This window comes from Acinonyx jubatus, chromosome B2 (assembly GCF_027475565.1).
Source record: "Acinonyx jubatus isolate Ajub_Pintada_27869175 chromosome B2, VMU_Ajub_asm_v1.0, whole genome shotgun sequence".
Classification (NCBI taxonomy): Eukaryota; Metazoa; Chordata; class Mammalia; order Carnivora; family Felidae; genus Acinonyx; species Acinonyx jubatus.
Genome location: NC_069385.1, coordinates 60590570 through 60616755, shown reverse-complemented (window position 1 = coordinate 60616755; position 26186 = coordinate 60590570). Strand labels below are relative to the sequence as shown.

The 26186-nt window shown below is 34.6% G+C and overlaps 1 protein-coding gene across 3 annotated transcripts in view; it reads right to left on the bottom strand.

Annotated features, from left to right (window-relative positions):
- The window catches only part of ASCC3 (activating signal cointegrator 1 complex subunit 3), a 364162-nt gene that overhangs the window by 136709 nt on the left and 201267 nt on the right, over positions 1–26186 (bottom strand). For all 3 annotated transcript variants that reach the window (XM_027057194.2, XM_027057195.2, XM_015072573.3), the window contains exons 15-17: positions 9752–9943; positions 9227–9451; positions 2871–2990 (exon numbers count right to left, since the gene is read on the bottom strand). In XM_027057194.2, coding sequence (XP_026912995.1) covers positions 2871–2990; positions 9227–9451; positions 9752–9943 — 537 coding nt within the window. The remainder of the gene's footprint in view (positions 1–2870; positions 2991–9226; positions 9452–9751; positions 9944–26186) is intronic.

Here is a 26186-nt window from a genome sequence, read left to right as displayed (position 1 = left end):
AGTCATCATTTGCAAATATATACCTATTTATGGAAATTAAAATTTTTTGTTGATGCTTTAGTTAGAATAAAAATTTTTATTACTGTTTTTAAAGAACATTTTAATAAATTTAGTACATAACTAGAACATATTTTAATCCATTAAATAAAGTAAGCCTTTATTAAGATTGGGGGGCCTGGGTGGCTCAGCCGGTTGGGCTTCCGACGTTGGCCCAGGTCATGATCTCATGGTTCGTGGGTTCGAACCCTGCATCGGGCTCTGTGCTGACAGCTCAGAGCCTGGAGCCTGCTTTGAATTGTGTCTCCCTCTCTCTCTGCCCCTTCCCTACTCACACTCTGTCTCTCTCTGTCTCTCAAAAATAAATAAACATTGAAAAAAAATTTTTTTAATTCATTATGATTAAAAAAGTGATCAATCTTTATATTATCTTTAGATGGATAGGAATATTTCAGAATCTAAAATTCATTGAGATGCAATCCTAAATAGATGCCACTATGGCAAGGATGGACAAAGCAGAGCAGAAAATCAGCTATATAGAAGACAAAATTATGGAGAATAATGAAGCAGAAAAAAAGGGGAATCAAAGGCAAAAGATCATGATACAAGACTTAGAGAACTCCATAATTTATTAGAAAGGAATAACAGCTGAATCATAGGAGGCCCAGAAGATGAAGAGAGAGAAAAAGGGGCAGAAGCTTTATGTGAGGAAATTATAGCAGAAAACTTTCCTAATGTGGGGAAGGACACAGACATTAAAATCCAAGAAGCACAGAGAACTCCCCAGTAGATTCAACAAAAACCAACCATCACAAGGCATATCATAGTTAAATTCACTAAAATTCTTACTTGGTCTTAAGAACAGAATCAGAAATCAGATATAAGTAAAACAATCTATCTTCTCCCTCCTACACTAAAATGACTAGGGATTTTAAAATATCGTACTTCATCAGCTTTTGGAGAAATTATAGTGAGGATGATTTTCTCTATTAAAGATATGCAAAATTGTCCTTTCAGGAGTATGACTTTAGTGTTCTAGCAGTTTTCACAACTGCTGATGGAAAAACCCATTTGCCTATAATAATAATAAAAGCAAAGAGTAAGATGAAGTTGACAAGAAATTTTTGAATAGTTTTGAAATTATTTTATAGCCTTTTCTAAGCAGAAAGGACATTTAACACAAGATATTAACAAAAATTCTTAAATATTGTGATGTATGTGTGTTTGTATAAGTATGTGTATGTATATACACATATACACAGGCATACACACCAAGTACTGAAGATCATGCTCTGGTCATGAACAATAAATATGACCTTTAAGTGGGACTGAGGGGAGTATAAAAATTCTTTGGGAATCAACTGATGAGTCAATACTCCTACTATTCATTCTAACCTAGATTTTGATGGCAGCATATTCATATACCAAACATAGCTAAAACAAACTTAAAAATAAGAAAAATGAGGCAAAGGAAGTCAAATGTAGGGAAGATGGAATCAAAAGCCATTAACAAACATGAAAGTCTTAAAATTTGCTATAAATGATATACTGTATGTATCAGGTTCATCTTATAAAACCATTTTATTCATCACATGTTACTAAACCATTAAAAAATACGTTGGACAACATGATTTGTGTCAGTTCACATGAGTTTGTGGCTACAAATTCTTACTGAGTAATAAAACAAACACGCAAGTAAAAAGAAAATTAAAAAGAAAATTAAAAAGTCCCTAAACTGTGAAGATAGTAAAACTATGTACCTCAGAAAGAAAAAAAAAAATCACTTTCTTTACACTAGAAAATTATACAAAAATGACTTCTGCTATTAATCTAGTACTTAAAAAAATCAATGTGTTTATTTTGCCCCAAGATTTGCAACGGCTTAGCCCATGAAAATATGTGTTGTGTTTCATCTTCCTCTACCCTTTCAGAATATTTTCATAGTGCCATTGACTATTTTCATAAGCCCCTATTTGTAGCAAGGTCTTTTTTTTTTTTTTTCCTCCTAACCCTTAAGTTTCAATTTTTCCATGGTCAAGTCTACAGCACAGGAAAAGGAAAAATGACAAAAAAGATTGGCCACTGCTTTGATAAGACAATGGAATATATACAAAAGCTAAATTAACAGTGAATGGGGAAAACTATAATTTTAAGTTCAGTTCAACTTGGCTACTTTTGACTTAACACTAGTGAATATCCATATGATGATGGTGACAGAATGTTTTCATTAGACAACTGATTTTATCTGTAATTAGGAAGCATTTACAGTATATAAAACAGAGTTCTAAGAAAAGACAAGATCTTACAGAATCTGTAAGCCACGTGGACCACACAACTGTAAAGTTCACAGGAAGGGCTACTACAACATAAATCTGGTTCTGTCACTGTGTTCAGTGGAACTGATTCAAGCCTTCACACTGTTAATAACTCATTAATGCTATCTTTTAATTTAGGAATAAAGGCTTAGAAGGGACTTGATAAGAGGAATATACTTCATAAAACATAAGCCTGTGATTAAAAGTGATCTATAATTCTCACGTCTGGTTTAATCTAATTACCTTTATTTATTATAGTTTTTTAAAAAATCACAGCAAAATATCAATATCAAATGGAAATGTACCTGAATAATAAACTGATAATATATAAAGACTCACTTTTTAGTATCAGTGGGAAAAGATATAAAGTAAAATAATTACAAGTGGCAAATTTAATTTTCCTTCGTATTTTCTAAAAAAGATTAAAGCTCTTTGTTTTTCTTCTATGTACCTAACTATTCAGATGAGGCAGAAGTAGCAAATATTTATCCTCATATCATAAAAAGATTACAAAACCAAAAAGAAGGCTTGTTTTTTTTCAATAAATGAGTTTTCTACCTGATAAGCCTTGTGACTGATGCCATATACTAATGGATTTGCTCTCATCCGTACATAGAGATAAGTGTAACTTATCCACTTCACTGCTTCTTCCACATTAGTAACTGTTCCCAGAGCAATCTGCAAATCAAAAATATAACAAAAATTAAACTAATGCATTAAAGTTGGATATAAACATTACATCAAAGGTCATTTTGTCAAAGGGTAAGTTAAAATACATCATTATGCTGTATTTAAAAGAAGGTAAGTACAATTACTGGACATGACACCTCTCCAATTAATTAAAAATCAGTCCTGCCTCATTTAATTGAGAACAGTACATTGGAAATGCTAACTTCCAAAACCAAGTTTACTCAATATTATGGCATTTGATTATTTTACCTAAATGGGGTTTAATTCTACATATACAGCATTGAAAGGTTAATAATTTAAAAATACAATATAACATATAAGATCTGTGTAATAAAGAGAAAGAAATTATTAGAAAATGGTATTAAAACAAAATTGCAATGAAAAGTTTTCCTAAAAATACATTTCCTTAGCTACCAGATATCCAGGTAATCACTTTACTTAGTGTTCCTTAATTTAAAAGTTCACGCAAAACTTGGAAACTTCATAGTTGCATAATTCTTCCTGAACCTATGGCTAAAAAAAAATTAAATTTCTTAATACCTCAATAAAAGGAAGAGAGATGCCTCCTACCTAAATTATTATTGTATTAGGAGAGAAAAAAAAAAGAAAAAAGAAAGTCTCTCATTTCAGCACTCAATATTAAAGAAAATAAAACTTTTATGTTTGTTTTATTCCTATAATTTTTAATTCTGTATAACTAATTTTGTGAAATAAATATGGATACTTAGCTATCTTTAGTTAGTTGAAGATGAGATCTAGCAATATATAAACATCACTATACTATACACCATACTATTACTTATTAAAAAAAGAGAAATGACCAATGTAAAAATAATTAGGTGGATTCTATTTACTTTAAATTTACACTAACTTGAAACAAGTCAGAGAAAGACAAATACTGTAGCGTTTCACTTACACGTGGACTCTAGAAACACCAAACTCATGGAAAGAAACAGCAGAATAGTGGTTGCCAGGAGTTGAGGGGTGGGGGAAATGGGGAGATGTTGGTCAAAAGGCATAAACTTTCAGTTGTAAGATGAGTAAGTTTCGGTTATCTAACGTACAGCATGGGAGCTATAGTTAGTAATACTATATTGTGTACTTGAAAGTTGATATGAGAGTAGCACTTTAGTGTTCTCATGATAACAACAACAAAATGATAGTTACATGAAGAATAGGTTTACTAACTTTACTGTGGTACGTATTTCACAATTATACACATATCAAACCATTGCACTGTAAACCTTAAACTTACAAATGTCTTATGTCAATTATATCAGCATAATTACATAAATTTAATGTATTTACAAATGACTAAGTCACCCACAACATAGGTAAATATATACATTTCCTAAAAAGTGAACTGTAAGACTTTCTACAAAATGAAGAGTAGCAAGACTAAAACATAACTAATAAAGGAATTGTGCCACACTCCCTAAATATTAAACATGAGACAGCTGGGGGCACCCGAGTGCTCGGTTGGTTAAGTGTCTGACTCTTGATTTTTGTTCAGGTCATGATCTCACAGTAGTGAGATTGAGCCCCTCTTTGGGCTCTGTGCTGGCCGTGGAGCCAGCTTAAGATCCTCTCTGTGCTGGCCGTGGAGCCAGCTTAAGATCCTCTCCCTCTTTCTTCCTCTGCCCCTCCTGCAGTCATATGCACACTTGCTCTCTTTCTCAAAAAAAAAAAAAAAAAAAAGAGTGAGAGAGAGACAGCTGAAACATTTTCTAGCCTGCTGAGGTAAAAAAGGAAACTAGTTTAATTATATAGCTAAAAATCTGATAGTGTCCTCCATTTGTGATTTTATTATTTGATGGCCAAAACAGTGTGGATTCCCTTATGACCGATAGATATTTTAAAATAATATAACACAACTCCTGAGATAGAAAATTTTATAAAGGATAAGGATAAAATAATGCTATCATTTCCAAAATCAGACTCAGTAAATAAACATTAATAAGCACCTGTTGCTACTAATGATAAGATTAAAGGAAAGGAGGAAGAAGGTATCAAACTGGATTAAGTCATTCAAGTCATCTAAATGTTCACCAAAAGAGAAAACAGACTACCCTGAAAAGCTGATGTAAATTCATGATGGTACATCATATTTCTACATTAATCTTTGAATGCCACCTAGTGACAAAGACAAAAATTTGCTTGTAAATATCTGCTGTCACCTAGTGGCTACTTAGCACAGGAGCCTTTTATGATAAAAGTATTTTTCAAATCTCTTTGCAATATATCCATTCATCTCAACAATCACATAGTAACTCAGTTACAAGTCTGTATTATATAAAGTACAATGGATATAGCAATAAATGGAGCATGATCTCCGGTCTTAAGAAGTCGCCTATTCATGTAGGTGAGACACGTGTAACTAAGATGATTGTACATGAAATCACCATCCCTGGTGCCTAGTACATAATACTTATCCAAAAATGATTTTAATTAAAAACGCCTAACGTGTAAAACTTATAAAAGTGCCATTAAATATACAATGTAATAGAGTTCTATGTTCTGTTAAGAAGAAAAAAAAAATCTACCCCAAATTTGGTGATTTAGAAGTTAGACTCAAAGTATCACTTTATATCTAATTCACCTATTTAAATTTAGCCTTTAAGATGATCTTAATTGCTTCCTTGTGTGTTTTCTTAAACTGGTTGAAATCCTATAAAAACAAAATAAATATAATCATCAGTATGTATGTATATGCATGACTGTGTGTGTTTGTATCCTTTAGCAAATATATGAAAAAAAAACCATACTACCATTTATGTATTTATTCAGCTAGGATTTGAAAGCTGACAGTAAGTATAAATAGGCTGAGTATCAAGGGACTATCAGATAATGGTAAGTGATACAAATAGTTTACTAAATACCAGCTTAGCACAGGTGCTTCTTAAATTTTCACAACAATCTAGTGAGATTGTCCCTATTTTATAAATGGGAAAATTGGGACTTTATAAATGAAGTGAATAGACTGAGAGTCTGTCTTGTGCAGAAGACATGTGTTGGAGAATAACCAGAATCAGCATTGGGAAGGTTGGTTACACTATGGAAGACTTAAATCTAAGGACAAGGTATTTATACTATGTCATGTAGAGACAAGAAAAATTCCATATAGGGGCGCCTGGGTGAGTCAGTTGGTTAAGCATCCAACTTCAGCTCAGGTCATGATCTTGTGGTTTGTGAGTGTGAGCCTGGCAGTCAGGCTCTGCACTGAGGGCTCAGAGCTCAGAACCTGGAGCCTGCTTTGGATTCTGTGTCTCTGCCTCTCTCTGCCCCTCTTCAGCTGGTGCCCTCTCTGTCTCTCAAAAATAAATAAATAAACTTGAAAAAAAAAAAAAGAAAAACTCCATATAGAATATATGTAGGGTTATAGATATATTCACGTATTTTAAAGTATGTACTACAAGGGCCTAACACAGAGCAGGTACACAGTAATGTCTGCTGAATACATTTTAATAAGCCTCAAACATGCTTCAGTGTTTCTCTCAGTGCAAAAGTAAGTGGCTGTTGGGGCGCTTGGGTGGTTCAGTCAGTTAAGCATCTGGCTCTTGATTTTGGCTCAGCTCATGATCTCATGGTTTGTGTGTTCAAGCCCTGAGTTGGGCTCTGTGTTGACAGAGCAGAGCCTGCTTGGGATTCTCTCTCTCTCTCTGCCCCTCCCTCACTTGCATGTATGTGCATGCTCTCTCTCTTTCAAAATAAATAAACTTAAAAAAAAAAGGGACTTGTGACCTTCTGGCATTAGCATTAAGAGTCAGCTGTATTAGGTATCAGGTATCAATCAGCAAATTTGTCTCATAAAATATATTAAAATTATTACTTAACATATTACTTTCTTCAGTTCTTCTAAACTAATGGTCAGAATAGATATTCATGCTACAAAAGATAATAGTAGAGGCAATATTCCTAATCTAATATGACATTTATGTTGATCACTGCCACTGAATAGTCTTGCAAAGATCTGGGGAGTCTAAAGACTTGAAAACCCATTACCTTAAGAACACAGTACACATTCATTTTATAAACTAATTTCACACTTGATTTCCACAGATTACCAAATTTAATTTCATACTCAACCATAAGGGAATTTGTTTCCTTAAAAGAAAATTTACTTTAATTGGGAGCTATTCTAAGTAGACTAAAATATGAGAAAAAAGTTTTAGCAATGGCTGTACTTCACTATATTAGCAAAAAATTTCTAGATATATATTTCATTATTTGAATGCCTTTGATGGCATTAAATGGAATTATGGTTATAGTTAGTAGACATTTTGGAAAATGACCTAATAAGTACTTTATGAATATGAGTTAAATCTATTGACTACAATTTATTTTCTAAATTTTTCAGGGCTTGACCAAATAGTTTTTCATCGATAATATTTTACAGTCTATAAAAAAGAGTTCCTTGAGGACATAGCAGTATTTCACTTATCCCATGTCTTCTGCACAATAGCATCACCACCTTGAGTTTACTTTACCATTTATAAAAAGGATAGTAATTATATTTATGAAGATAGTCTTTCTTGATACACTTTCCTGGAAAACTTGCATAAAAAGAGCCTTTCTTTTTAAGTGAGAGAAATTATGACTACCATTTTGGAAAAATTAGTCCTGGTCTTAGAGAAGGCAAATGGTAAGTATCAATGTAGAGAAATGTATTCACCTTTAACTGACTACATTCTGTATAAGGCAACAAAAATCTAGGTTATCATAAAGAAACTAGATTTGTAGTTAAATATACCTCAGTTTGAATACTAGTTCCAAAAATCAGTAACTTTGGGTTAGTTATTTATCTCTCTGAGGCAATAATATCTACCTCGCAGGGCATTTAGATTGTTCTCATGCCACTCCTACTATTACTATCATGGATTACACAATAGACTATTCTATCAGAGATACTGTTGACCCAAGACCAAAGACCTAATTATTTAAAGCATGCAATCATAACAGGTAATGGGGACTGAAACTGAGCTATAATAACATTGCCTTTAGAGTAAAAATTTATTTTCTAATCATTTTTATTTTCTTGTAATTATGTTACTAGAGACTAGCGTCTTTTATGACTTTTTCTAACTTCGAACCAGATCTTCCAAACCTTATCTAATCTTCTGATCTCAGATCAAGTTCTGCCATCATCAGGAACAAAGCTTTTCCTAATAGCCAGAGACTAAAAGTGTTTCCTCCTTCTGCTGACTCCATCTATAGAAAATATCACTTTCTATAGAAAATATCACTGTGTTTTTGTATCTTTTTTCCCCTTTTGGACTACATGTACTTTAACAGAGGGGACTGCATAGTGGATGTGCTTTTGATCCTCGAAAAAGAATAGTAATGAACAGAATGTAAGTGAAATTTTTATAAGCTGTTTAAGAAGTACCTGATATAGCACTCATACACAATATTTGATTGCAAATATTTCATTTCATTTGTTCATCTATTAACATTTCATTTATTCATCTATTTAACATTTATACTCCATCTATTTTAAAAAATTATGTGAATTTTAAAGACAAGAAAGGATATAGAAGCAGGAAAATGTTGAATGCCAGGGCAATAATTAAAAAATGTCATCAACAGAGTGAAACTTTATTTAAATGTTTGACACACAGACTCTTAAATTAAGAATGTTTATCCTCTTTACCAGTTAATACATTACCTGGACTTCCAGAGTCTGCTATTTAAATCTTAACACAAAATGCACATACATACATGAAACAAATTATAATACTGTAGCTCAATTTAAGCAAGTATATTCTGTATGAAAGGTCAATGACCTAACATAAAAAAAAAAAAAAACACCTTTATAAACCTTATAAAAAACTTTCTAAGAGTGTAATCCAAATATAGTGGTTGTTACTGCTATTTCTGTTTCTCTCATTTGTATAGCTTTGGTTAGATTTCTGGCCTATAACAAAACTTCACAGTTTAAAAGTACACTCTTTTAGCAATGAGTTCTTATCAGTTATCATATGCATCCTACACTGTTCTGAATTAACCAACATATTGCCATTTAGTCCATTCAGTCTGTTGTGCCTTATGACTATAATTATATAGTCATATATTATATATATATATATATATATATAGTCATATATTATATAGGCATAAACTATATTCCTGAAGATTACAGAATAGCAACCAATTCCACCTGATATTTACTTGGCCATTCTTTCAGCTGATTATTCTATTCCTATCCTTTATTCACTAGATCTTACCTCTGCATTTAGGTTATCTGCAAGGCTTTCCAGAAACTGACTCTCAATTGGGTTTTGTTGAGTGAGCAAAGTGAGGTAATGGCTGAGTTTGTCATGTGTTGTTATGATGATTCCTTCTCCAAATCTGTCAAATTGTGGTCTTCCAGCTCGACCAAATATCTGCATGACATCTAAAATTCCAAGGTCAACAAAAGAGCCTCTTTTTGCAGCATATATTTGTGTTCCCTAGATGAAGAAAAGTTAATAAAAATTTACATAAACACACACAACTATAATCCTGATGAGCTGAATACTGAAATTAGGCAAATATGGCAAGATCTTAAAAGTGTACTTTAACTAATCCTTTCATCATCTGTGATAGAGTTAAATTTTCACAATATAAACTAGATTTTTTTGGAGCGAATAATTCTTACCTTATATGAATAGCAGTAAAAGTCAATGAAACAGCCAAATCACAGTATTTTTCTAAATAAATCAATCCACAGGTTTAAGACACACACAAATCCACGTAAGGTAAGCTATTACCTTAATAATAACAGCATGAGCAGGAAGATTGACACCCCAGGCTAATGTAGCTGTACAGACTAGAACTTTGATATGACCATTAGAAAACAAATTTTCAACCAAGTTTCTGTCCTGCCGAAGCATTCCTGCATGATGAATACTAAAACCATCTGGAAATAATTCTCGTACTTGTTTGTTTCTTGACTTCTGCACCTAAGGTAGATATCAACAAGAAATAAAAGAGTATTATTTAACATTTACAAGTAATTGTTATTTAGCATTTTTGTTCAATGACTTCATCAAAGTAAGCATAAAATTATTCTTGTTTTGAAGCCTAAGTATATATTTTTCTGTATAAAATTGTTAAAAATTATATTTTACCTATCTTAAAACGTAGGTAATCTCCAACATGACACAAAATCCAAAAGGAATGAGGTTAAAAGTAAGCATCTCTTTCATACAGACTTGTAACCAATCATTATTTCTTGTTTCCTATCCTTCCAAGAATACTCTATTAAAAAAAAGCATAAATCTAAGAAAAAAACAAAACATAAATCTAAATTGCTTCCAACTTATTCAGGGCAAAGGCCACAGCCCTTACAATGCAGGACTCTACACTGGGTGTTATATGTAAGTGATGAATCACTAAATTCTACTCCTGAAACCATTATTACACTATATGTTAACTAACTTGGATTTAAATAAAAAAGAAAAAAGAAAAGAAGTAGTTAGGAAAACAGGAGAAGACCCAGGAGAAAAAAAAGAACTAGGGCCTGGTCAATAGTATCAAATGCTACCGAGGCCCAGTAACTTGCTATATCTCCCTGTATTTCCTATAATAGAACACTTAACATGCTGTGTTCATCACACTTGTCTGAACCCTCCAGTGAAATGTAAATGCCACGAGGCCAGGAATTGTATCTATTTTGGTCCAACATTATGGATTAAAGGGCACAATATTATGCTTGACCCAGAGTGGCATTAAATAAATGTTTGTTCTGGGTGCTTGGGTGGCTCAATTGGTTAAGTGTCCAACTTTGACTAAGGTCATGATCTCACAGTTTGTGAGTTCAAGTCCCACACTGGGCTGTGCAGTGACAGTGTGGAGCCTCCTTTGGATCCTCTCTCTCTACCACTCTCTCTGCCCACCTCCCCTGCTTGCGCTCTTTCTCTCAAAACAAACAAACAAGCAAAAAAACATTAAAAAAGTATTTGTTCAATTACAAAAAAAAAAAGACTCTACAGAAATTATTCTCATTCCCTAACCTCACTTACCAATGCCAGCTACTAGGGTTGACTTTTTCTCTAAGTCCCTTTTTTGACAAAGCCACATCCACTTCACCAGGGTCTTTATATTTTCTGTACACAACCTACTTCCTGGAAGACATTTCCCTCTTCTTTCTGAGATCCCCATGCATGATTCCTTAGCGCATGCACTGTTTCTCATTGAAGTGACCCAATAAACCCAACTGTGTTCACCTAGAGGTGTGTTCTTGGTGATTTTGATGGGAGGGCACTGACCACGTTAGTTCCTCAACTTGACAATGCCCTGAATATACTAACTTCACTTCTGGTGTCTGTTTTTGACCTTGTCTGAACTCAGATGTGGGATTTGATCCACTTATCAGCAATCTATATAATTGCTACAGCAGAGTATCTTAAAAAAATTCACTGAGACTCACACTATACAATGGAGAAAATCTCCCTATAAAATTAAAGAACGTAGATTAACATAAAATAAGTATTTATGTAGTCAATAAATGGGGCATCATGTCCTGCATTTGCTTGCTATTGCTCTAAAAATTTCATTATCAACATTTCAAGAGCATCTTTTGAAAGAGAAGCTTTCCATGGTTTTTATGCAAGGGGCATTACACTGACAGGAAGTGGAATTTCAGGGGTCTGTGATTCTAGTACAGACTTTGTGACATTATGTCTAAAGTCACTTAAAATTTTAAACTTTCATTTTTAAAGCTTATTTATTTATTTTGAAGGGGGGGAGCGAGTACACATGAGCATGCAAGTGGGGGAGGGGCAGAGAGAGGGAGAGAGAGAATCCCATGCAGGTTCCAGTGCTCTCAGCCCAGAGCCTGAGGTGGGGCTCGACCCCATGAACTGTAAGATCATGACCTGACCTGAAACCAACAGTCAGTCACTTAACAGACTGAGCCACCCAGGTGCCCCAAAATTTTAAACTTCTAAAAATAATTAACTAAGGAAATGACCTAAGAAAACAGCACTCCATGAAATCTGTTGCAAAAATAAAACAGAAATACATTAACAAACCACTCCATCTAGTGGCCATCCCAGTAAATAACAACTTACACACAGACCTAGAGTCCTGAACAAAATACACATATACCCAAAAAGACTTCCTTCAACTTTCATGGGGAGTATAGTCCTCTTTTATTTTTGTGCAGTGTGGTCAGCCTGTTAGAAATCATATCATGCACTGACCTTATAATTAACTACATTTGGGTCATATTGCCTAAACTTTCATCTTTTTAAATTTTTTCATCTTTTCAGACAAGAGTTATGATCTATTTTCTTAACACAGCTCTTATGAATATGAGATGACTTGGGATAAGGTCAATTGTGGAGTATTTTCTAGGATATAACAGAGTTCTTTCATGGGCCAAGGGTAGGGAGAGGAGACACATTTCATCTAGTAAGTTTCTTCTCTAATATTCATAAGTAGACACTCAGAGCTAACAGAATAAATACGAAAATATTTTTTGGAGGAGATACTCTGTACAAATTATACTGCTTGGATTGTTGTTTGTTTCAGTTGAATCTGCTGTCTGTAGACCCCTGCAGTGGAATGTCCTGATGTGCTTGTGATAAATGCAGATTCCTTAGTCAAACTCCATTTGGAGCAGGACTTGGTTTGCAGCACCAATGACACAATAAGAGGCTGCAGGCAGGGAATAATGAACTGTGGGGAAGAATATTCCCATTACGTAGCAGAGTACTCACACAGCACCCCCCCCCACTCTGACCAATTGAGTTCAACCAGGTTCCGGGCAACCATGTGAGTAATCCCTCTGGTCTCAGTGAGGAATATAGAGGCACTAGGGATCATTTCTCTTTTGTCTCTATTCTTGCTAAAAATATCTTGTGCATTGCTTTTTAATTGGTTTAGTATAGACCTGAAGTGACAACAATCCTAAAATAAGTCTGGTTTGCTCATTCCTAATTGTCTTTGAAGCTAAATTTGCTACTTGTGGTCTGGTCTAGCTCAGAGTACAAATAAACTAGAATCCTTGGGAATGAGGCAAAGAGATGTACATTTTAAAAATCTTGTTTTAAAAATCAAAGAGAAAAATTTTATTATTTTTTTCACTTTTGGTGTACAGTCTATGAATTTTAATATGTTCAATTTCTGTAACAACTACCATAGTCAGGATATAAAACAGTTCTTTCACCCTAAAAAATTCCCTTGTTATTCCTTTATAGTTGCACCCTCTCCACTTATAACCTCTGGCAACTAATGATCTGTTCTCCATCCTTATACTTTTGTGACTTCAAGACTGTTATAAAAATGACTCAAACAGTATATGAGCCTTTGAGGCTAGTTTCTTTTACTGTTTGATGCCGTTGAGATTCATCCAAGTTGTATTGATAGTTCATTCCTTTTTCTTGCTGAGCAGAATTCCACAGCATGGATGGATATATTAGTTTGTTAATCCAATCATCCACTGAAGGATGTTTGAGTTGTTTCCACTTTGGGCAATTATGAGTAGAGCCTCATTGAATCCTCATGTGAAGTTTCTCTCTCTCTCACTGTGTGTGTGTGTGTGTGTGTGTGTGTGTGTGTGTGCGTGTGTGCGCGCGCGCATGTATGTGCATGAGAGAGAGAGAGAGAGAGAGAGAGAGAGAGAGAGAGAGAGAGAATATGAATATATTTTAATTTCTCTAGATACCAGGAGTGTGCTTGCTGGGTCACATGGTAAATGTATGTTTAACTTTACAAAAACTGCCAAACCATTTTCAAAGTAGCTGTACCATATGCATTTTCACCACCAATATATTAGAATTCCAATTGCTTCCCATGCTTGTCCACACTTGAGACTGTCATTATTTTTTATTTTAGCCATTCTAAGAGGTGTGTAGTGGTATGCCATTGTGGCTTTAATCTGCATTTTCCTAATGACTAATAATATGAAAAATCTTTTCATATTATTAGATATACATTTCTAATCATCTCTTCAAGTTATTCTGATGCACACGAAAGTTTAAGGACCATAGTTCCCTATAGGAAGATACCTAGAATGATTTTTTTTTTAAAGTTTATTTACTTGTTTTGAGAGGGGAGGAAGAGTGTGAGCAGGGGAGGGGCAGAGAGAGGGGGAGAGTGAGAGAATCCCAAACAAGCTCCACTCTGTCAGCCCAGAGCCCGATGCAGGGCTTGATCCCCCAAACCCTGAGATCATGACCTGATCCCAAATCAAGAGTAGTACACTTAACTGACTAAGCCATCCAGGCACTCTCTAGAGTGATATTTTTTACCCCTCTATGTACAATACAGCTGTGTAATTTGACCACATGATTCTATTTAGTTCTACACAACTTCATATTCATTACTGTACTCAACTATTTATACTCCTAAGAAAAGTACCTTCCAACAAATTTATAAAACATGACTGTGACTTAAAAAAAGGACACTGTAAAGGGCCAAAGAAAAGATAACTTAAATGATAAATAGACATTTAGCATGTACTGGATCCTAGAAATACAAAGAAATTTAAGACAAAATCTGAGCTTTGAATAATCTGCAGAATGGAAAGAGACCCATACACAAGTGATTTCTATAAAATATGATATGTTTCTTTTTATTTTATTATTTTACTTTTTTAAGTGTTTATTTATTTTTGAGAGAGAGAGAGAGAGAGAGAGAATGAACACACATGAGCATGTGCGAGAGAGGGACAGAGAGAAAGACACAGAAAATGAAGCAGGCTCCAGGCTCTGAACTGTCAGCACAGAGCTTAACGTGGGGCTCAAAACCACAAACCATGATATCATGACCTGAGAGGAAGTTGGACACTTAACCAACTGAGCCACCAAGGTGCCTCATATGTTTCTAATAGAGGTATATGGACAAAGCTGAAATGAGGGGAAGAACAGCATTATGGCTTATTTGTGTTTGTTCTGCTAGCACCTGGCAGAGTACTTTCTGCATAGCTAGCACTAACTGCTCGTTTCTGGAATGAATCGATCTCATCGAAGAAGTCTTCACAGAAAATGTGAAATGTGGGTCTTGAAGGACAAGTGATATACTACTAAGTGGGGGGATAGTAGGTAGCAGGATAAACAAGCATAAAGGCTGGAACTAGCAAAGAATACAGTGTGTGTGAAGCACATTATTCAGGAGGCATTGGGTGAATGCAAGAAAATGATGCTAGAAGGGAAGATTAGGATCAGGCTTTACATGGTTCCAAGCATAGGAAGTAAAGGGCCAAGTAAAATTCTTAAGCAATTTCAGATTTGTTGTTTAGAGAGGTAACTTCTTGCGTGAGACCAGAGGCTGGATGAGCAGCTCTGAGGCTATCAACAGTCCCAGTGAGAAGATGGAGGTAGGAAATAGAGATACCACATAAAGTCGAGGTGAAGGTAGGCTATACAGTAAGGAAGACTGGGTGACTGCCTGGGAAGGGAGGTATGAAGGAAAGAGAATTGCTGCTAGTTTATCTATGCCTTGGTGCACTGATTATATGATAGGGAAAATACGATGAAGATGGCCAATGCTTGTGCCTTAGGCTAGGCACTTGGAAGGTGGGAACCAAGATTCAGTTTGGGACATGAGTTTGAGGACATCCATTATAACGATTTTGGCTTTTAGTCTGAATAAAGTAGAAAGCCACTCAAGGGTTTGAAGGAGAGAGATAGAGGAGACCATTTCGGTTTATTATTCTAGTACAGCATTCCAGGTGAGATGTGATGTTAGATTGAACTAGGTATAAAACATCTGAATAAAATAATAACTCTAACACACTAATGTCACTTTATATAGGTAGCTTTCTTACTCTGACTTTCTTAAACAAAGGAAAAATGAAAATTAAAATTGCCTAAGTCTAAAAACTAATGAAAACACCACACACCAAATTTACAGGACGGAGTAAATCATACTCTCAGAAAATATCATACCTGAATACTTAACTAAATAAAAATATGAATAAATTAACATCTAACTCAAGAGTTGGAAAAATTAAAGGATAACAAAACCAAAGAAAAACAGATACCCTAATAAAGTTAAAATAGAATCTGATCATTTAAAAATTGTGAGATTGATAAGTAAACACAAAAACTCTTATTTTAAAAGAAAAATTAAACAAAAAACACCAATGACTATTACTGGCAAGAACAGGAGTTGGCAAACTATGCCCCAACTGTCTGTTTTGTAAATAAAGTTTTATTGGAACACAGTCATATTAATTTGTTCACATATTGTCTATGGCTGCTTTTAAGTTATAGTTGAATAATTGTGATAGACACCATATGCCCACAGTCTTAAAATACTTACTGTCTAGCCCTTAAATAAAAAGAGATAGTTGTTTGTTTTTATTTTTTTAATGTCTTATTTATTCTTAAGAGAGAGAGAGAGACAGAGCAGGAGCAGGTGAGTGGCAGAGCAAGAGAGGGACACAGAATCTGAAGCAGGCTCCAGGCTCTGAGCTGTCAGCACAGAGCCTGACGCGGGGCTTGTACTCATAGACTGGAAGATCATGACCTGAGCTGAAGTCGGACACTTAACCGACTGAGCCACCCAGGTGCCCCAGTAAAAAGAGATAGTTGTACACAAGCACAACAGCATGAGCACAAAGACAAAAAATTAGTAATGTTAAAAAAAAATGTTCAGAAATATATCACAGTTTAAAATAATCAGAAAAGGGTACTTTGTAAAATTCAATATACTGCACTTAAAAAACTGTTTGGGATGGATGGTTTTCTAGGAAAAAAATGTTATAACATTTATCCTAGAAGTGATAAGGAGTTGTAAAATAATAAAAGCAATGGAAGAAAATTTAAAAGCTATCTAACATTTGGGTTTTCCTATTTTTAAAGACAAATTAATTCTAATACTATTAAGAGGCCCAGACCACAGAAATAAAAGTCCCAGAATTAATCTTACAGAAGCAGTGAAATTGCATTGATATTAAAACCTGATAAAGAAGCAGAAAACAGAATATAACAGAGAAACTCTTTTATGAATATCAATCCAAATGGCAAAGAACTTTAGAAAACAGGATTCATCAATGCATTAAAATAATACACCAAAACTAAGTACAATTTAACCTCAGAATTCAATGATACTATACTTATAATTACATTTATATTAAGATATTGAAGAAATGAAATCACAAGCTTTGCTTTTGAGATAGGAAAACTTGACTTGGCAAAAATGCCAATTCTCACTAACTTAACATAATCAAGAAACTAACTCAACTAAAAAATGAACATGATTTCTTGGAGGTTATACTCAAGTTCACCCTGCAAAGTAAATCTGTATATTTATTCAGGAAAATACCTAAAATTGAAGAATAATCAGGATGCCTATTCTCAACCAAGTATTAAAAATATTATAGCAACAGAGTAAGTAAAACAGTTTGATACCAGAGAAGAAATAGCAAAATCAATGAAACAAAAAAGTCCAGAAATTGACTCCAGCAAATATGAGAATTCTGTATGTTATATCAAAATTAAAATCAACAGAAGAAACAGGGAGTATTCAGAAAAAGATGATGAGTCCATACTATATGGAAAAAATTCCAGACAGATCAAAGATTTAATAAGAATAAATTAAATTTAAAAAGGGCTGGAGGAATATATGGATAAAGTAGGTATGGCCTTTATGAGCAAGACAAAGCCCAAAGACTATACATAAATTGGTAAATAATTTCCATAAGGTAAAAATATTCATAAATAAAAATGAAAAGTTAACTAGGAAAAAATGTCTATAACACATAACAGCACATGCAATACACACACAATGGACCACAAATATGAATAAGAAAATTATAAAAAAAGGAATTTAAGTGGACAAATATGGAAAATGCTGAGCTTTACTCAAAATTCAAGAACTGTCGGTCAAAATGATATTAAAGTACCATTTTTTAAAACTTAAAAATGTTGACACTGCCCAGTGCTGGTAAAGTTATGTGGGAGGAAGTTACTGTTCAAGGAAATGTAAATTGGAACAATCTCCCTAGTGGGCAACTGGAGATCATTCACCAAAATTTTAAATGCATACACCATGTTGATGGATAATACTCCATGGCTAGGGATTTCCCCAATGGATATCACTGCAGCTGCCAAGAGTATGAGCAAGAATGTTTACCATAGCACTATTTACAATAAAAAATAATTGGAAACAAAGGTGTCCATCAAGATAGGACTGGGTAAATGCATTAAGATAATGTGCACATTGTGCCATACTATGAAGTTGTTAAAACAAAGAATCCAGTCTTTCTCAGTTGAATTGGAAACATCTCCACTATGTATTAGTACAAGAGACATAAACCATAACATGACCAAATCTGTTTACACTAAAACACATATGTAAATACATGCAATATTTGTGTGTATTTGTACAAAGTCCTCCCTTAAAAAAAATAAAGCCTTTTGGGGCGCCTGGGTGGCTCAGCCGGTTAAGCGTCCAACTCTTGATTTCAGCTCAGGTTATGATCTCATAGTTCATGAGTTGAGCGCCACATTGGGTGCTCCTATATATGTATATATAGGAGCTTTTAAACAGGAATTTAATTTGGAGAAATGAATTGAGAAGAGATGGTTAAGACCATGAGTTATGGAGCTACACTTTTTGTTACAAGATGACTGCTGCTTTCTGATGTATCAAAATAACCACTGTTTTTCCATCTGGTTTCCCAGGACCAGCATTACCTGGAGTCCAGGCTTTGCTAACCTCTGAATAGCTTCAGAGATATGATTCATCCTGTTCACATTCTCTGAACAGAGCATTGGATTCTCCAAGGAAGATATTTGAGATCCAATACTATATTAACTGGAGAAAGTGTTTCTACACATGGAAATACAACACAAAAGAACATGAGCTGTAAAAAAGGAAGTCAGGTGCATAGTTTAAGAACTATTTAAGGGGTGCCTGGGTGGCTAAGTTGGTTAAGTGTCCGATTTCGGCTCAGGTCATGATCTTGTGGTTCGTGAGTTTGAGCCCCATGTCAGGCTCTGTGCAGACAACTCAGAGCTTGGAGCCTGCTTCAGATTCTGTGTCTCCCTCTTTCTCTGCCCCTTCCCCGCTCACGCTCTGTCTCTCTCTCAAAAAATAAACTTTAAAAAAAAAAAAACACTGTTTAAGCTTGGTTTCCTCAGATTTTATATTTCCACTTTTCACAAATGAACTTCCCATAAAGGGCTTTAGAGTCAGTAAAATTAGAATGGAATGGACAGCTGCTAAGATAATTCATTAGCACACATATTTTCCCTCAGTGAAAATATGTAGAGCTTCCTTCCATGACCTTACATATCTTTTTCCTACCCATGAGATGGAAAGGCAGTATGAGTACTTTTTAAAATGAGTAAGGTTAGGGGCACCTAGGGTGGCTCAGTTGGTTGAGCGCCTGACTTTGGCTCAGGTCATAATCTCACAGTTCGTGAATTCGAACCCTGCGTCAGGCTCTCTGCTGTCAGCACAGAGCCCACTTTGGCTTCTCTGTCCCCATCTTTCTCTCGCCCTCCCCTCTGCTCGCTCTCTCTCTCTCTCTCTCTCTCAAAAATAAATACACATTTAAATAAATAAATAAAAATGAGTAAGGTTAAAATGTGATCACTTCCTGAGCTGACATCCGCTAAAACAAATATAGGAATGAAAACCGTGATTAGAAAAGGAAAAAACAAAACAAAACAAAAACCCCAAAACTAACAAGCAATTGAGGATATTAAAGGAAAACAAAAATTTTTTTCCAGTAAGACAAAATATATACAGGAGCCACACAACAACTTCAGTTTTGATGCAAGCCCTTGGTGAAAAGCATGACAAAAATTGCCTAATTTACAGTGACCTTTGTAAGCCTTCTGAGGTAATTTATCTTGATAAGATATGCTTTAATGTGGGTAATATCAAATCCATTAGGAAGAATAACTTAACTGCCATTATAAAAACTAAAATTTAACCAGGAGGCAAATATCTTCCTCCAAATGATGCCATTATTTCTCACAATCATTAGTGAGTATGAATTATTAATATTAGAAAAAATCCTCATCTTCGGTTAAGGGCTATTTTTATTATTCAATGTTTATAAAGATAATCAGCATGAGACAGTGGACCTGCTCACTTAGGAACATAAACCAATACCTGGCTTCTTTTTGGACAAAGGAGTTTCGAGATCTAAGGGATATACATGCAATCTTCCCCTATCTTTCTCTCTCTTTCGAAGCTCTTATTCCACTTTAAACATTATTCTCCAAGGCATCTAAAATTGGTTCTCTGACATCCATACCAAGTCATGTAATACTCCTTCCTCCATGAGGCTGTAGGAGGAAATCCATCGTCTCTCCCATCCCTGTTCTCAGGATAAGGTCCATTAGTCATCTGTTCACTAGATCAACTGACTATGATCAGAATTTCTGGGGATCATGTTAAAAATTTTAGGGCCTGAATTTCAGGTTCTGATTGACACCTGGCATAGGAATAGGTAATGGGGAATAAATCCTCTGTTATACTAATGTCCCCACGATACTTGGTATTTCTTTGCTCTTGATTGAATTCCTTACCTTCTCTATTACTTCTCCACCTTAGGGTATGAAATTCTTCGCTCTACTCTCTGGAACTGCCACACAGTGATAGCAGACTATATCAAGCTCTTCTATCACCTCAGCTTAACTGGAAACTTGACTCTCCTTTATGGATTCTGTCTCCCATCCATCCCTGTTAAGTGGTGGGAGATGATATCTCTCTTCCCCATTACCATTTCCAGTCAATTATGTACTCGACTTTTGTAAAAATTCCTGCTCTTTTAAGTCCATCTGACTATGTCACCTGTTATTTAACCTTATCTAATGAAGACTTGATACCTATGGCTCCTAGTCTTTCCATCCCAATTCCTGTCATCATCCTAGGTGACAGTATTTTTCATGCGGACATCCAAAACACTCACCCTTCAGTTCCCTGACACCCTCATTTCCACTGACATCTCCTCTGTCCCACTTTAATCGTATCAGGTATTATTTCTAGGCTTTGTCATCAATCTACAACTGTACCACTTTTAAAATCATTAGTACAAACACCTCAATTTCTGATCAAAGCTTCCTGTATTTCAAGCTTGCCCAGCTATTTTTTCGAAGTCCATTTTTTATCATTACTGACACTTTGAGATTACAATTCCTCTACTTTCTTTCTACTCATCAGCAGCACCTGCTCCCACCCCTCCACCCTAGTCCTTCTTTCTCCTGCTTAGAGAGCAGAGCTCAACATTTTAATCACAGTCCCGCCTATTTCTTAAACGTATTTGCCCTTTTGTCATATCTGACTGGCAAAATGCCAAACTTGGATAATCCAAGGTGGCTAATGCTTAAGAAAAATTACATAGAGGGGCAACTTAAGACCACTCTAAATCCATTATCACAATCTCAACAAGCCCTTAACACTGGACAGCAATTCTGACATGTCTTTACAGTCAATTTCTTTTCACATGTTTCACAAGATTTATATTAGGTTTCTTTTTTCCTCCACAAACTTCTAACCATCTTATTATCCTTGATTCTGAAAATGACCTTAATATATATTTCATAAAAAAATATAATACACCAGAGTAAAGCCCTCATCTTCTTGCCATATACCTAAAACCTATTTGCATCAGAACCCAGTTTTTAAATCTTCCCTCCTGTTATAATAGGAGTACCCTAACTCCTATATAAGGAAAATCTACTTGTTCTTTGGATTTCATTTCTCTCTACTTCTCAGGACTCATATTATCTGTAATCCCTTTTATTTTCTATATGAGTAATCAATCAATTTAAATCCCTTTTCACTCTCTCTTGAATAGTTGCCACAAAATACAAACATATCACTTCCACCTTGAAAATAATATGTCTACCCATCTGGGTACTCCTTCATATTTCCTAGATTATCATCCCTTTTACTTATATAAATTCACTTCTCAAAATCAATGCCTGGACTTGGATTTTCTATTCTTACACTCATCAGCCAACTTAATCTATTTTTTGCTCTCCACTATGTGAACAGCAGCAACAACAACAAAAGCTCTAAATAATGTCACCAATATCTTCCATCTCGCTAAATACAATGATTATTTTGCAGCCCTCATATTACTTGACGACTCACAGCAGCACTCAGTATAGATGATCACTTCCTTCTCTTTGAAACACTCTTTCCTTGGCCTCTAGGACAGTATATTCCCCTGGATTAGGACAATGTCTTAGAGGGTCCCTTGTTGGCTCATTCTCCTCTATCTAATCATTAAATATTAGAATTCCTCGAAACTGATCCTGTATTCTTTTGCCACTCACATCCACTCCCATGGTTTTCCCACTCCAAAATGGACTGTGCTTCTGATATACCAGACTCATATCTATCCAATACTTATTCTACATCTCTAAGTATCTAGGCACTGAAAATTCAGCATATCCAAACAGAATTCAAGATCTGCACCCTTTCCTCCAAACTAACTCTTCTCCACTCATCTTTTCCTTCACAAATGACCCAACTACCTACACCACAATGCAAGCCAAACATCTTTTAGAAGCCAGAAAACTTCTAGATCTCTTCCTCAATCATCCATATCTTATTAATCACCAAGTCCTAGCAATTTTGTTTCTCAGATATTCCCCAGTGAATCCACATCTTCAACTGGTCTTCCCAATACCCTCTTAGAGCCTTGCCTGCATGTATAATGATCTTATTAATAACACAAATCTGATGATCATATCCCCTTCCTTCCTCAACTCTGCTAATAATAATCCATTGTTTTTAAGATAAAACAGCAAATCTGTAACATGATTTACAAAGTCCTCATGATCTGGTCTTCGCCTATAACATAGATTCATCTTATGCCACAAACATGCCATTTGCCACTCTCCATCATCTTCTATATTTTATTCATTTTGACTTTTATTCACTTCCTTCAATGTGCTATTGCTTTTCTGCTGTCAGAACCTTTTCCTAGAACATTCTTCTGCTGTCCTTTGCTTTGTGACCTCCTAACCTTCGAATCTTAGCTTCAATGTCACTTTCTCAGCCAAGCCTTCTCTAATATCATAAGTCTAGATCAGATCCCCTAATTTTATTTTCCCATAGCAACTTTATCCCTTTTATTACACATGTAATTGAAATAAATTATTTAATTGGTTGATTAATCACTCTGTCCTTCCAGAACATAAACTCCATAAGAGTAAAGGAGCAGGTACTTCTTTCTTCCTAAATAGTTTCCATTCTCAATTAAAGCAGAGAGTATTAATCAGCTCCTTCAATAAGCCTTCCTGTATTACACGGGCCAGAATGTAAAACCTTTATTTTCCAGATTTCTTGCAGTCAGGGTTCTTGATGTAAAAAAATCAATCCTGCTAATTAGATGCCCGTGTGCAAGATCTGGATGATGGAGGTTAAGAGAAAACTATCTTCCTGCTATTGTCTTTTCCTGGTAAGCAAGATCTTAGAAATGAGGGCTGAAAATTATAATAGATGTATCATATGCTCAAAATTTGGCTTTCCAGTGTGTTCATGAACATTGAAAAGACATGCATAGCAGCATTTGTGGCTTCTCAACTTCTAGATCACTATGACAGTAGCTGGTTCTTCAATTCAACAGTTTCAGTGGTAGCCCCCTGACTTCTACTTACTTCAATCTTACCAACATTGGTAAGTACCTAATTTCTTGCAAGATTCTGTTCTATTTAAAATGCACTGAGAGTGGTTTGTTTCCTTTACTGAATCCTGACTGATACAACATGTGTCTTCCACAATACACTCTAAACAGGTTGACAGAAGAGTTTACTTAGCTGTGATACCTATTGATCTATCACAGTCACTGGCAACTAGCTTACATTCACTAAATATTCACTGAGTGGCCATCACTAAAAACAGTTTGAGGCTCATGGGTATATAATCAATTCACAAGGACACAGACTAATCTAATTCCCCATAACCAATTTTCATATGTCATTCTGGCTGTGCTAATTGTTCACTTTAACTTAGGAGAAAGGAAGTAAATGTGCTCTGTCCATGTTATATCCCTTGAAAGATGGTCTTGGTTCCCACAGAGGCTACCCTGATATTACTACAACCTAATTATATAGAAATAAGAGTATTCCAGAAATAGTACCTTAATTAGCAAAAGAGAAATCTCATCTAAAATTGCATTCTTTATATCCATTATACCCATTTGGCCATAAATGCTGAAATAACATCTAAAAAAAAAAATCACACTGTGAAATGTAATTTTGATCCTTAAATTTTATCAATATAAATCTCTGTATATCTAGAGATTTAATAATCTTAGTTATGTAATCTATATGTCTTTAGAGTGCTTCCCCTACTAAAGTATTTTCAAATGAGAGAACAACAATATTCCAATTAACATAGTTTTCCAAAACAGCATGGTTACTTAACAAGATATATAAAGTTGTTGTAAGAAATTCATTCTATGCTTCTAAAATACATCTTCAAGTACATGAACAAAAATTACTGCAATCAGAATTTACTTAAAAGTAATAACAAAAGAAATCAGGAAAAAAATCCAACGTTACTTTCAATGTCCCTTAAAAAGAGTCTTGTTTATTCAAAGTGAGCCATATATTAGACTACATTGATATGAATGCCTGGCCCACGGGATTTCCCCCTGCTTGAAGGAAAATGAGTCCTATTTTTCAGCACCCGAATTCTGGTCATATAACTTGTCTCTTCCACAATCTTCAAAAGCTTCTCAGTGCACATAAAGTCCAAACACTTAAGCATGTAATTTAAGGTCCTTCACATTCTGACCAAAATGTATGTGCCTGGCCCTTCATGCATCATACATAATAGTGAAAAGAGAACACTTTTCTATTTGTCCAAACAGATCCAGTGGTTTCCTTTGCTCACGTCCTCTTTCTTCTTTCCTTCAAATCCTCCTTACCCTTATTGCTGCATATTGAAATACAAGATCACTGTTTTGAATTAATCTAGTTTTTTATGAATGGTTTGTTCTTCTCTTACATTACTGACCATATTTTGCTTTCCTTATGTATTATTTGTAAATCCACTGTGACACTGTAACAACATCTGTGTCTTAATGATAGAGAAACTCCACCGTGTTCAGCTACTTATTTTCAATGGCACAGGAAATTTGATCAATTAAAATTGACATGTTAACTTAGAATTGGACGTATTGTATACTCTAAAATAATTGTTCTCAATAGGTATATAAAATTTAATTGAACTGCTGTTCATACTTTAAAATTCCCCTACTGTTGGGTATTTATGTTGAATTTTTTCATTATAATGTATTGGAATAAAACTCTTGGTTTATATTACTTTTCCTTTTAATATGTCCTTGGAAAGATTCCCAGGTTTAGAATTTCAAGGTTAAAGGATCCAGAAGGAAGCGTGGCTCTTAGCATATATTACCAAAAAAAAAAAAAAAATTCTTTTTAAAGGATTGAAAAGGTCACTGCCACAGAAAACCTAGGAATGTACCAAATCCTTGCATCATTTTTAGAAATGGGCATTCTCATTTTTAGCTTTTAGAGATTTATTTAGATTAAGAGTATACAGTCTGAATTTGCAAGATTTATCCAATAATTTTTTATTCCAATTTGCCTATTTTATTTCTTCTTTGCCCATTTACTTACTGAAAATTTTATGTTTTAGTTATTAAACTTAATAAGCGCACATATAAAGATGTAGATCCACATAAAAAGATGCAGTTACCAATATTTCCCCCAACCTGTTACTCCCTTTTACAATTCAAGGTATTATTTTTTGTTGTCCAAAAGCTAAAAATGTAAACGTTGTTACATCTGTTATTAGTTAAAGTTGTCATCTTCTCTTCCTTCAAAGTACATATGTAACCATTTACAGATTGTCTACTGTGTATCAGGCAATGTATGTTACCTTACTTATTACAAAAACTTTAAGATCTAGGTATCATTGCCACTTCGTTCATGATGGAATTGTGGCTCAAGGAAATTGAAAAAGTTACAGTGTCTGAGTCCAGATTAATATTCAGGTCTGTGTGGATCCAAAGCCTTTATTGTACAAGAGTCTACTTCCCCTTGAAAACAGAATATTCGTGCTTTCCAAAATGCAATTAAACATTCAGTTCTATTTTTTAATTAATTTTCTTTGGTTTTATTTAAAAATATTAATACACTTTTGACATTCTTTCTATGTGGTTACAAGCAATTCGACAACAGTAGAATATTAACCTCCAAAAGGAAAGAGGTTGACATGGCTAAGGAAAGAATAAACTCTGAGAAAATAAAT